The sequence below is a fragment of the Triturus cristatus genome, chromosome 12 (genome assembly GCF_964204655.1).
Source record: "Triturus cristatus chromosome 12, aTriCri1.1, whole genome shotgun sequence".
NCBI classification, from domain to species: domain Eukaryota; kingdom Metazoa; phylum Chordata; class Amphibia; order Caudata; family Salamandridae; genus Triturus; species Triturus cristatus.
The window spans coordinates 521,184,750-521,198,884 of NC_140595.1; the positions used below are offsets into that span (position 1 = coordinate 521,184,750).

The following is a 14,135-nucleotide window of genomic DNA, read 5'->3' on the forward strand; positions in this document are numbered from 1 at the left end:
TGGCTGACGCCAGAATCTTCTGCACAACAACTCTCTCACATAACAAATAGAAAGTAAAGTAACAGAGAACATCCTGAGAGAGATTGTGAGAAATTGGGTTTTTGGTTGACTGGGAGTGAGCCCTAGTCAAACAGCACCCACAATCCTTGTCAGGGTGAGGCACAAGCCAATACCAAATTAACCTTTGCTCAACTCTCTGGTACCTTAGCACAGAGCAGTCAAGCTTAACTATGAGGCAATGTGTGAAGTGATTCATCACATTCCTAAATCATGGAGAACTTATGAGTGCTGCTAAAGGAAGATTAAGAACTTTTGCATGATTTGTATAATTTATCCTGAGAAAGGTGTTGTGAACCATTTTGATTTCTGCTGAAACGCCCAGTCAACAGAATCGTTTTTTGGTTCATTTTATATTTATTTTATTGTAATAAAAAGTCTTTTCATAATGAATTTTAGAAAACAAAGATTTTAGTATTCGAAAATGATGGACCATGGAAAGTGCTTTTAATCTGTGATTATTTTCATGTATGTATATGATTATATCTTATGAAGATAAATGTTAAATAATTTTTTTAAGAAATATATATATAGTGAGACAGGGATTATTTATATTTTCATGCAGCAAGGCTTATAGTGCATATCCATTGGGCCTTGGGAAGCAAAATCTGGGTCCTACACTTTGAGGGTGCACAAAAGGGAATCTCATTTGTTCTAGGTATAAACCACCCTCTCCTTTTTGACAGTGAAGGGTGGTACTCCTTTTTTGGAGTTAAATTATTTGTGAAACACTTCTGACACTAATAAAGGAAAAACACCACCCCAAAGGACTCTAAACAAAGCTAGAAAAGTACACTTATCTTCAATAAAAAAACACAAGACCAAAACAACAAAAATGCAATCAGTAGAACCCAAAGATATGCAATTTTAAAGATTTCAGTAAAAAAGCGCACAAAGCACCAACTGTGGACATCTGGTCATGCCGGACTGGGACAAAGTCACAGGTTCAGGGTAACCACGATAGAGTGTGTTCTGACTACAGGGACCCAGTTAGGGCTGCTGAACAAATTACCTAAATCCTGGTTTGTGGAGCGCTGCAACAATCCGTGTTGAAGATAAATTATGCAGTGGAAGCGTTGGTTTCGTGATGCAGCGAGGGTGCAATGCGAGGTCCTTCATCGTCATTGAGTATCTCGTTGATAAGGGCTTGAGATGCTCAAGGATGCGCCACATGGTGATAAGTCGATGCAGAGGAGCTGCATCTTTGTCATTCGAGGCTGCTGTCTACGAGAGATGCGAGGGCCTGCACTGAGGATGCATTGGGCAGTGGTGGTTCCGATGAGACTGTAGCGGTAATGCGGTCTTTGTGACGGGTCCAATCCATGCAGCAGCAGCAATGCGACAGTTCTGCACAAGTTTGCGCTGTGTAGCAGCCCACTTCCAAGGGTCCATGACTGGGGTGGCACCACTAGGCAGAGTAGACTCACAGATGGCAGAGTCTAGGTGCAGGTGCAAGGATGTTGGAAGCCTGTTGTATCCCCGAGGCTTCAGATCAGAAGGCCAGCTAACTAGCCCTTGGTGTCACTCTGGGTGCTGGGTTCAAAAGATGCAGGTCCAGTCAGGCAAGAAGTTAGCAGGTCATCACATCAGGGCAGCAGTACTTCAGAGCCGCAGTCCAGCAGAGTGGCAGTCATTTCAGCAGCACAGCAGTCTTTCCTGGCAGAGTATCCACTGGTCAATAGTGTACTGAAGAGTTGGTGTCTGAGGTCCAGTATTTATACCCAGTTGGGCCTTTGAAGTGGGGAGAAGCTTCTAGAGGTGTCCGCTCCCCTGAGGCTGTAGGCATCTCCACTTCCTTGACCTGACCGTAGCTTATCTGAGATCACAATAACCTAGGGACAAGCCCTTTGTGAGAGTGCTCAGGCAGAGCCTTTGTGATGTGAACGTGTGGTAGGCGACAGCTCCTCCCCATCATTAAATCAGAGTTGGCCATCCTGCCAAGACCCATCTTCCCTTTGTCTCACTGTCTGGGAGCAATACACAAAGACCAACTGCCAGCTATGCCTAGTCATGTGACCCAGGATCAGGCTGCAAGCACCAAATGGTGAGGACAAGGAAATGCCAACTTTCTAAAAGTGTAATTTTCAGAATTGTGATTAAAAATCCTAATTAACCATTAAAGGGGGCTTTTAATTACAATTCTTTAAACCCAAAACTCGACCTGTCTACCTGGTTCCAATTGGAAGTTGCAGCGTATTAGATGTAATAAGGTAAACCCAGATACACTGGAACCTGCCCTGTCGGGGGTTTAGGGTCTACCCTAGGGGTGACTTATATGTAGTAAAAAGGAAGGTTTGGGCCTGTCAAAAAGGTTTATTTTGGCAGGTTCAAATGGCAGTTTAAAACTGCACACACAGACTGCAATGCCTGGCCCAAGACACGTTTAAAGGACTACTTAAGTGGGTGGCACAACCAGCGCTGCAGGCCCCCCAGTAGTATTTAATTCACAGGCCCTGTGCACAGGTAGTGACAACTTACTAGGAACTTACAAGTAAATTAAATATGCCAATTAGGTGTGAGCCAATTTTACCATGTTATAAAGAGAGAGTACAGCACTTTAGCATTAATTAGCAGTGGTAAAGTGTGCAAAGTCCTAAAAGCCAACAAAAACAGTCTCAGAAAACAGGCAGATGAAGCCAAAAGAGTTTAAAGATGACCTTGCAGAAAGGGCCAAATGCAACAGAGATGACTCCTGTTTGTAGTTGGCAAGTTTTCAGTTTGCTTTTGAGTGACATTTCCATGTTGTCAGAACTGTCATGCTTTACACTTTACTGCCTTTTGTGTGATCTTTGAGAGCCATTTTTTTTGCAAATAGAATAAAGCAATCATATTTATCTCATGAATACATGTCCAAAATTAACTCCTTCTAGATAATTGTAATTGTTTAGGAACCAATTTAAAAGCAATGCAGCACTCCTGAAATCTTTTCAAGCCTGGCAAACAACCTACAACGTGTCGACTGGGACTTTGACACACATTCTTTGTCTTCTAATAGGAAAGTCCAAAATGAAGTAGGATGACAAAACAGCCCTGGCAGAGTACAGCATTTGGTGATGATGAGCTGGGTAGAAGTCTGTCTGGGGCCGAATCTGTTTATTTACGAGACAGAGAATGGAACGTGAGTGACGAACTGGAGGAAACCTGAAAGGGGCTCACAGAGCACTTCAGGGAAGAATCGAAGAAAATCATCTTCAAGACCAGAAGCGAGAACGTCAAAAAGGACGAGAAATGCAACTCATTCTTCTTCAAGAAACTTCACTCGCCTCACACACCGCTTGTAGAGCTTCAGGACTTGGGGGCAACCTCCAAAGTGAGCAAAAGCCGTGGCTGACTTTTATGGTGAGCTTTACTCACCGAAGTCGTCAGAGAGATCCCAGGCGGACAGTTTCCTGGAGGGCATCTCGAAGACACTGGGTCTGGAAAAGAGAGAGGGCCTCAATGTGCCCTTTGCTCTGGAAGAGCTGCACTTGGCCCCTATAGCCTTTAAGAGAGGCAAGATGCCTAGAAATGACGGTCTCGTAGTGAAACTCTGTTGAACTGTGGGACCTTATCAGGCTGGAGTTGCTGGACCTCTACGTGGAAATGGTGGACAAGGGAAGTATGCTACAATCCTTGCATGAGGGCATGATAATGCTTTTGTACAAGCAGAAGGGGGAGAGAGAGGACCTCAAGTAGTGGAGGCTCATCTCGCTCCTTAATGTGGACTACAAAATCCTAGCGATGGTAATGGCCAACCGCCTAAGGAAAGTAATAGCGAAGATAGTTTCACACTGACCAGTCCTATGGGATACCAGGTCGGCAAATTGTGGGCAGTCTGATCCTGGTACGGGACATGATTGCGTACATCAAGAGCCGCAATGTTCTGATGGCCTTGATCAACCTGGATCTGGAAAAGATGTTTGACCACGTATCCCACAAGTTCATGGGCTAGACGCTCAGAGTCCTGGGACTGGGGCATGACTTCTGTGACGTGGTGACCACAATGTACATAGATAACTCTAGCACGGCATTGGTTAATCAATGGAAAACCAACCCTTTCCCCATCCTGTCAGGTGTTATGCAGGGCTGTTCACTCTTCCCTCTTCTGTTCATTTGCGTTATAGAGCTCCACGACAAATGCATTAGACAGAACAAGAACATCATGGTAGTGACAGTACTAGGAAGCAGCAGGAAGGATGAAATGAAGTGCTCCCTCTACATGGACGATGTCTCGATCTTCTGTGTGGACGGGCACTCTGTGAAAGAAATGCAAAGGACTTATTGAGCTTGGAAAAGCATCTGGAGCAAAGATCAAGAGTGCAAAGTCATAAACCCTGTTCTTTGGCCACTGGACCCCACCTGAGATCCACTGGCATTCCCCATCAGTCAGGATTTCCTGAAGATCCTTGGAGGCTGTTTCAGCAGAGAAGGTGCAGCGGAGAAGACCTGGGAAGAGAAACTGGAGAAGATGAAGCAGAAGCTGGGACTCTGGAAGTTGACAATCGAAGGGAAGCTTTGGTCCCGCAGAATGAGACCATGCCAGTGCTCCAGTTGGTCGCTCAAGTGTGGCCAATGCAGCCTCAAATGGCGAAGGCTGTTTGAGAATGATCTTCTACTTCATCTGGAGCTCCAAGATAGTTAAAGTGAAGAGGGAGATGATGTTCAAAACCCATGAAAAGGGAGGCAAGGGAGTGCCAGACATTGCCACCATCCTAAAGGGAATCTTTGTGTGTCACTGCATGAGGAGCACCCTGAGGACCGAAGATGAAAGCCATGTCAGCTTTCTGATGACACCCTTCTTCCATCTGCCAACGTGGCGGCGCCTCAGATAGGCAGAGTGGGTGACCCCCAATCTCCCACAACTTGGATTCTCCATGGTTCTACAAAGAAGTGGAAAAGTCTGCCAAGGAGTTTGGTCTGGAGGCTGCTGCCCCGGCCTAGTAGACTCCGAAGATCATCGAACACCAGGTACATGCGAGGGATGTCAGTGAACCGATTGGCACCCTCCCCTCTGCCACAGTGGACCACGTGTGGGAGAACGTTGCTTCCAGCGCCTGATTAACCACCACAAGGACATCGCCTGCATGGCCATCCAAGAAGGTCTGCCAGTGAGAGCCTTTATGCACATAAGAGGGCTCAACCGATAGAAGTCCTGCCCAAGAAGGTGCACCGCAGATGAGATGACCTACCATCTTTTCTGGGAGTGCGCTTATGTACAGGTCCTGGTGAAGGCCCTAGGCATGGAGCTTAGGGGCTGCATACCAACATCATGCATCACCGCGGACTCTGTAATGTACTGTCTGTTCCCAGGGACACATGCACTCTGGGACCTCCAGGACTGCTGGAGGCTCCTGTGCTGGTTTAAAGATGTTCTTCTGTTTTCCAGAAACTGCCTATTAGTAGGGAAGGAGGAGACATCGGCCTTGGGCTGCCGGAACATGATTCGCGGTCTCCTGTGTGACTACACTGCACTGAACAGATCAGACGAGGACAGCAACAATGAAACGTGAGGCCTCAAAGGGGTCCCTTGACTCTCACACGGGGGAAGGGCCCTGGAATGCTCAGGCAACAGTGAGGACGATGACACCTGAGGATCCAAAGGGGTCCCCCCTTCGCTTATCTGGGTGGGAGTCCTGGAGGGTCACTTTTTTCTCTGTAATCTAGGAACCTGATGGCGACAGGAAAACAAAAATGTGTGCAGTCAGCTGCTCCTCTTGGCTTTCAAGCTCATGGAGTGGCATTGCGCATGCAACACTGTTAGTTCATGCTAGCAACCGCACTGCCTCGGTTTCAATACAAGGCCCACCCCACCACCACCACCCACTACTCTTAGCCACATCACTGAAATTTTGAGCAGGTGTAGTTCTTCCCAGTCCAATCTGCTGTTCAGTGTGGGAGAAGGGAGTAAGAGGGGAATGCATTGTAATTTCATAACAAATGCATTCTGAATTCTCGCATGCAGGTCCTATGGAGATAACAATCAAAAGAAAAATAAATATACTTTCATTCTTGGGCGATGTGCAGAAAGGGCTTATATGCTTAAGACAATTAAGTAGTAATATGCAAGGGTAATGTTGTAGCAGAATGTTTAATTGGCTTCATTCAGCTAGATAAAACCTAATTCTGTCTAAAGATTTAACACCATAAATACTATCAATATTGTGCATCACGGTCCAGATGGCTATAAATATGTAAGAAATAAAAGCTATCCTGAAATTAGAAAAAGCAACAACTGGAATGAATAACTTAAAACAAAAGTACTCATTCGTTTTTTTTATCCGCTATTATATTCAATAATTATGCGCAACACATTAAGAGGACAATGCCGGCAGGCCCAGACCCCTTCAAGCCACAAGATCACATCCGCAGCAGCCTCGTCTCGCCCCAACATCTTACTGCCTGGGTGCCCCCTCTGCAGCACTGCAGGGTGACAACAGAGCTCCCACTCTTTATTGTTGGAGGCCCTTGAGGAGAGTCCAATGAAGCTCATGTGCATGACTAAAGCAGTGCAGTGCAGAGACATGCTCAGGCAGTGAAATGCATTATTCTAATCCTCCATGCATGATACATGACAGGGCTGCCTTTTTGGCAAACAATACAGTACTAAATAAGGCCGTACAAACCTGAATAACTCTTATGCACACTGTGCTCCAGAATAACCCCCTTGTGTGTGAACACAAATCAGTATCCTCATGTGGGCTACACTTGTAGCAAGCAAACTGACACCATGATGGAGAAATATGGCAATTAATGCATTCATGCTCATTTATCAGAGACTACAAGGAGTGGAATTTTTTACTTTATCAGGTCTTTTTTATTAGGGTGATGCCTTATCGCTAGCTACCCGAGTTACGCACAAATCTCATACCTTCCTGGTGAGCTGATGGACTGTTTGGGTTCCAATTGTGAGTGAAATGATTTTGGATTTTGTTCTTAAATTCCCTTATAGATTCTGCTACTGAACTGCTTCTTAAATATCAGCCACTCGGATAACCTTTTACTGCGGGTGTTGGCCCATGGCCAATACCAGCACTACCTCCCCAGTGAGTCTGTTGGCCATTGGCCGACACTGGGGAGGAATATAGAGGCCCCTCTGGGGCTCTGCACCAGAGGGAGTACTTTATTTTATTGTTAGCTTGGACTGCTTGGGAGGAACTTCCCGAGCAGCCAGAGTGTTTATTGTTCTTTTTTACTGCAATGACATAGGCGCGCAGGGCGCCCTGACGTCATTGCACTGAAAGTAAATGACCCGATGGGCTCATTTTACTTAGATTGAATCCGTGCTCGGGCGCATATCTCAGGCCCCCCTTAGCACTGATTCTCTTGGAGGAGGTATTGATGGAGAGGGAAGAAAATCCCCTTTCCAGTGGTACTTCTGCCCAGTGGATCACTGCTTGGGGATCCCCAAGCAGGGATCCACCGGTAGGCACCAGGGATGGAGGGACAGCCCCTTTGGCAGGGCTTGTGCTCCCCTAGGGGTAAATATAAAGATTCTGTCTTTCTATCCCCTCTCAGGGTTGTGAATAGTAGAAGTTACCCCCAATCTCCCCCCCCTGGGGGGGGGGGCAGAAAACCCACTAGACACCGGTGTTATTTAATATAGGTGTGGGGGCTGCCCACTATGGGCATGGACATGCCCCCATCACCAGCAATAGGACAGACAGTCTTTCTGCTCCTTATAACACATAAGAGAGAGGAGGAGGCGAGCCACCGTACACCCCACTATGAGGATAAAACCAACACCAATAGGTATGGCAGCTGTGGGTAAAATACAAGATATGGTATTACTACCCTTAAGCAGAGTCATTGAAGTCCAACTAAGACATTCACAGTGTTCCTGTATGAGTGCAGAGAGCAGGGAAGGTCATCCTTATGGAAGAGGAAGCCTCACACAGAAAATTGTGTCATGCTTCATCATCGACAACCTCTCCCCACCCTATACAATACAGGGTGGACTCGACCTCCTGGTGGACTTGACGAGTTCTTAGATAAAAGTCTACTACTATTTGTTTTTAATCTTACCTATTGTTCCCACCAATAAAGGTGAACTGTCGGAAACTAAGCATTTTTAACTCACTGATCTGGATCCCTTCCTTTGTACAGTGTCTGTGATCAACGACTATTCTTTCAGAGTTTCCGTCCATAACAGTTTAGAACTACGGTGGCCATCTCGTTGCAGTCAATGTTAAATTGCACTGAATCTATCTTAGTGAAATATCTTACCAACCGAAGAATGTTACGAAATCAATCTAGTTACTGGGGGACATCCTGTTATGAACGGAAACTCTTAACGAATTGCTATTACCAATTGGATTGCGCTGCATTGGTGCCGCCCAAATTTAAGCCAATGTGTAAGAAAGAAGACATTTTGAAAAATACCCTCTAAATCATATGCTAGTACCAGTACCCACATATTCAGATTTGTACAAATAGCCACTGCTCCTGAACTCCACATCTTGTGCTAATTTCAGAAATACATAGATTTACCTTAAACCCATTTTTCACTCTACATATTTCACCATACAAATTGGTCTCTACTCTGTACACAATGAAAAGCTGTTGTACAGTGCACCTAAGTTGTTTGCTCTGGATACCTTGGATTCTAGGAGGACCTATAAACCCTATACATCCCGGCAAACAGAAGGATCTAGCAGACGTAATGATATATTGCTTTTGTAACTCTGCTGTTGTGACAAACATTTACAGATGGAAATGTCACAAATGGCCGTTTTTTCCTACTCATTTTCAAGATCTCTTTTTTTCAACAGTTAGTTTCTTTGGGAAAACCTTTAGGGATGTACACAGATGACCCCCTGCTGAATTCTGAATGTTGTCTCCTTTTCAGAAATGAATAGCTTTCCTGGTTCACAATCATTAGTGCAGCAGTGTGGGGACGATGCTCCACAAGGAAAGAGGGGAGAGAGAAGAATTTGGCGATGTTTCTGCGAAAATGTGGATGTTTAAAAAGTCGTGCCTGAAATTAGGTTAAAGAAGGATTCCATCCATGTTGCTCAAACATTAAAAGTAGAAAGGCTTTAAAAGGGGAACTGGGATGGCGGTTATCCCATGATTAGTTCACTTCCCTCTTGAAGCCCTGTTATTCACACATTTCTTTGTCGAACGCCGGTCCACATTTTACCATCGGGAGGACCGTTACGCAAGAGATCTCCCTTAGGACCCCTGCCTGTTGGGCTGCCGGTTGTCTCACCTTGGTTACCTCCAAAGTATGTACATTCCCAGACTCCGATCTGTGGATTGATTTTGACTTCTGTCCGACACCAAGACACTCTGATTCTCCTACGTTTTTAGTGCCCTGAAGAAGGTGTGACCTATTTGTTAAGTCAAATACCGAGACGCGTGTCAGCGCACTATAAGGAGACCACCTTAAACAGAAACGTTGTATAAGAAGCTCCGTGTAGCGTTGATATATATTTTCACTTAGAACTGTACTTTCTCAGCATACTGAATCATCCCCATTGTGATACAACAGCCTTACTGTTAGCAATTGCTGTTTGCTTTTGACGTAAGTGTAAGATACTGAGACCATTCCAACTCTACATAAGAAGATCTCTTATCCTGGGTTAAGCTTTGATTATAGCACTAGGATTGTCCCCCTAAAGTTGTTTATTTCTCTTTGTTGTTTTAAGAATGTGTTTACTGTTTGTGGTATGAATGTGGTATGTCTGAAAGTGTGAGATCAGGTATGACGATTTTTTCTGTGTCTTGGTGTTGTTGTCTTTATTAACTCATTTACTGTATTGATCATCCTGATTTGAATATAATATGCTTAGTTTGATTGCTTTGATATGGATAAAAATATGTACGCAATCTTAGCTTCTGTTCTGTGACCCATTTGAATGTATACCACTTGACTTAATTACTGTACTTTCATCAGCCATATACCCTATGATCGGAATCTTGCTAGGCTCATGTTGTGACTCGTTGGAGCACTTTGAGGAGACGAGTTTTTCCGTCATTCGAAGCATTTTGCATACAGAATAATTATTTTCTTCTAGTGCCCTTTCATAGTGATGCAGCAAGTATTTAGAGGTGTACCAGGTAGTCTTATATTTTCAGGGTGAAATCTGGTAGCAGGGAAGCAGATGCAAGAGCATGACAGTAGGTTAAGAAGAGTTCTAGAGACTTAAAAGGTGAAAGGTTTTTTGGTGATGGGTGATTTTTTTAAAAGAATGAAATTACCGTCAAGTTGCCAACTCTGTATCAGCCTCAAAATAAGAGGATGGTGGAGAGACTGACTAAAACATTAAATGCAGCATTATGATGAGATGAGTGAGGGGAGTGATTAGAAGATGTATTTGGATAAGACAATCATGGGACACCGGGCAACACTTCAAGGGATCACAGGGTTAGTTCCTTTTGAAATGTTGAGAGGAAGGAAGACAAACAAAAGATTGCACCTATAGAAGATGTAAAGAGAAAAAAGAGTGAAGGTGAATGATAAAAGAAAGAGAATGGATTAATTCAGAACAGAATAAAGGAGAGGGCAGATTCCAGGAAAGACACCAGGAAGATGGATGTGAAGGTGGGTATTTGGGTCTGCAATAAAGTACCTAGAAATATAACAAAGGGTTTAGAGTGTTTTCTCCTCACTTTGTAGAAAAATAGGAGTTTTATAAAACTGGGAAAGTTACTGATTGTAGAGCGTACAATTTGCACTGGGTGGTGTTTGCATGTAAACAAAAAGGTGACAGAGTGGCGGGTGATGCAAGAGCTAAGATGAGAGGTGGTGTGGCCCAGTGGGTTGTGTGTTAGGATATGGTTGTGCATGTAAACACTGCACAAAATGAATGGTACCATAAAATATGATTTTGTCATATAGCAAGCCATCCAGTCTTAGACTGAAATATATTGTTGTCGGGGTAACGTTTCCCTTTGTTTTTGTTTATTTTTTGGAGGTGTGTGGTATCTTACCTGTCCCATTCCTGTCCGTATGGTTTAGGTAAATAAAACATTTAGAATGTATGTTAGAGATAACACTCAAAATGCAGACAATCTGTGGCTAAAGGAAGACATGGCCTCAAGAAGACTCTTGGGATGAAGGGTGCTGTGCCACCTTCAATTCCATGACCAAGCCCCTTTAAATGATTTTTTTTTAAAGAAATACTGAGTCATACTTTAGTAAATGTACATCTCATATTTTTCCATATATTGTTTTTTAGGAGATACCCCTGCAAACCGTTGGACAGAACACAGCAAGCGCTGGGTAAGTTATAGAAAAATCCTTTGGTAAAGTTTAATGTCCCTCTCCTCCAGATCTCTCATATTATCTACATTCCCTCAGAAGTTAACTCCAAACTAGAGTTAATGCCTTTATGTATTTAGTTACATGAATTTCGCACACCTCTAATTGCAGTGTGCTTCAAAGGTTCCGGTACTGTTCGATTAAGAAAGATACTTCTGAACTATACTATTAAAAGTTTAACTGTCTATTGTCTGGAACCTATCTTCGAGGTAGGGGGCAGCTGAGAACCAGTGTTCCCCATCCCAGTCCTTGATGAGACTAAATTACAACTCACCAATTTGATTACAAGTTGCCTAACACTAAGAGTAAGTCAGCACACCTCCAAGACGTCTAGAAAGCCTGACTCTCTCACACAGGTTACAGAAGTGGGAAGGGAAGAGAGGATTCAACAATTCTTAATATAGATGTCTCAGAATAAGAGAAAATTTAACTTTTCACACCCAGCTCTCAAGTAAACAAAGGCTTATAGATGTTGGAGGACATGGGTTAGAAAACAGAATATCATTTTATGAAGGTGGCTAAAAGGCATCAATGGGGCATCTAATAAAAAAAAATAAGACAACTTTATGAAAAGAGACTGGAATATACGTTTGGATGCCCTGTGCAGAAATTCGAGGTATCCCATCAAAAGCAGGAGGATTGCTTTCCCTCTTGTAACTTTTACTGAGGCTATATTCATAGAGACATTTAGAGAAAAACTCCACGCAAACCCTTAATGACAAAGTGTTAAGAGTAGGAAAAGGCACGGGCAATCCGCTTTCATCAAGAAAGTTTTATGTACGGCTCTATGGAAGTTCAGTAAAGCATTACAACGTCCAGTAGTGGTAGCTGGTGATCTTTGTGTTGAAGTGTAATACTTGTCTTGAAATTCTTTGAAAATGAGCGAAGAAAGCTTTGCATCTCTAGGAGGGTTTGGGGAGGTAGATTTCTTCCCCCAAGAAAAGTTTGAAGAAATTGGGTCAAGTGGTGCATGTTAATACACAATGTTCACATAAACATGCTTAAATGCCATAGGGCATTTATGAGTACTCCAATGAATGGTTCCTAGTAGACTCCAAAAGCTATATAACCAATGGATGTTTTACAACAGCTGTAATTTACTTACTTATTAAATTAATCAAAATTAAGGTAATCATAAAATGTTATTTCCTAGTAAATTGTGTAACATCTACTAAATAAAGCTGAATGCTACTAGATACTCCAATCCGATAGCATCAGCAGTGGTCTTAACACAATGGAGGAATGCAACAACATTCTTTGCTTTTGACTCGGACATCTTGGCTGCCTTTGATTCCTGTTATGTTATGACAGTATTTTGAAAATAATTATGATTGTCTTCTAATGATGCATAAACACTTATAAATTCTCAAAGTACTGATTGTCCTCAAATTAAGCTAGTAAACCTACCAGCAGCCGCTCCCAGATCCCAATTACTGCTTTGACTCGAGCTTAGTCCCTTGGGAGGGAAGGAGAGGTGGTGGGTGAGGATTCAGCATTGCGATAGTGGTGGTCAGGGGGCTCCCGGCCTAATTAATCACTCAGTGGCCCTTCTTTCTCCTAATCCTCCAGCTTCAATGATGGGTTAATCTTGAGAGTCAGGTCAGGAAAATGATAACATATGGATTAAAATTGAGCTTACAATGTTGGATCTGACCATCAGAACTCTAGGTTCACAGTGAGTACAAAAAAATTACTTTTTCCCTACAATTAATAATCAAGTTATCCATTTGGTCCAAAGCATTTCAATATGAAGTTCAAGTAGGTCCACCACTTATCCGAAGGGAGGATCCTTATTTAAACTGCAAAAAGCTAAGGGCAACTGTTAAGCAATGTCACATGGAGACAGTAAAGGATGATGGGCATATGGATGTGTAGCATAGTCCTAAAGAGGTGCTGCAGTGGTGGCCTCAGAGGACGTACTGGATACGATTGATCATAGAAAGTAGGATTTAGAACAGAACTTTAGACAAGGGCTTTGAACAGATAGTAAAAACATGGATGGACTGAACAATTAACAAACATTACCCACTATCGGTTCTTAGTACTGCATTTGATGCTACATTTATTTGGTTTGACTTGCAATAATTGTACCTTGTCTTTCTTGAAGTCTTTTGCATTTATGAGCATTTCTGAGATTGTATTTTGAAGAATAAAGCCAGGTGTGTCTGAAATGCCTTCCTAGATCCCAGACACTAGGGGATTTGCAGTTCTTGAAAACAAAAGTGAGATGGGGATAAAATTGAACAATTATACCCTCTGTATTTTCCCTTAGAAATGCGTCTCAGAAGATCGAAGATGGCCTACACGACAAGATGAAAATGGCTATTGATGGTCTCAGTTCGGCTAAGTATGTCAACTATTTTTCCTGTAGGTTGAGACTCCATGTATCCGTTAAATCCAGTTTACAGATGCTTCACAAATGCTTCATGGTGCTAGAATCTTGTGAGATAGAGTAAGGTAAAAAATAAAGCATTTTACGTTTCTGATAGAGAAAACGTATACAAGTAAATACTTCTTGACTGCAAATGTTGAGACTGAAATTATTCCTGGTTGAACCCTATGTATCTATTTCAGCATAGCCCTTCTACCCGCAAGCCTTTTGGAATGTGTACAATGAAACTTTGTGATCATATGTTGTCTTCCAATAGAACTGATGGGGGATCGGTAGGTGTTCCGAGGTTACTAACCCTTGATGAGTGTATGACTACAGGTCAGAGCATCCCCATAAGGTCCATGATGCAGCAATTACCCATAGAGAAGGGTCTTCAAAAAACAGTAATTTAGGTTTGATGTTTAGCATTCCTTAGTGTGCTGCATGTTATGAGAGAAATAGACC

The 14,135-nt window shown here is 43.1% G+C and overlaps 1 protein-coding gene across 4 annotated transcripts in view; it reads left to right on the plus strand.

Annotated features, from left to right (window-relative positions):
- ADCY7 (adenylate cyclase 7) overlaps positions 1 to 14,135 on the plus strand; it is a 621,989-nt gene that overhangs the window by 507,651 nt on the left and 100,203 nt on the right. For all 4 annotated transcript variants that reach the window (XM_085639173.1, XM_085639172.1, XM_085639171.1 and 1 more), the window contains 2 exons: positions 11,217 to 11,260; positions 13,572 to 13,646. In XM_085639173.1, coding sequence (XP_085495299.1) covers positions 11,217 to 11,260; positions 13,572 to 13,646 — 119 coding nt within the window. The remainder of the gene's footprint in view (positions 1 to 11,216; positions 11,261 to 13,571; positions 13,647 to 14,135) is intronic.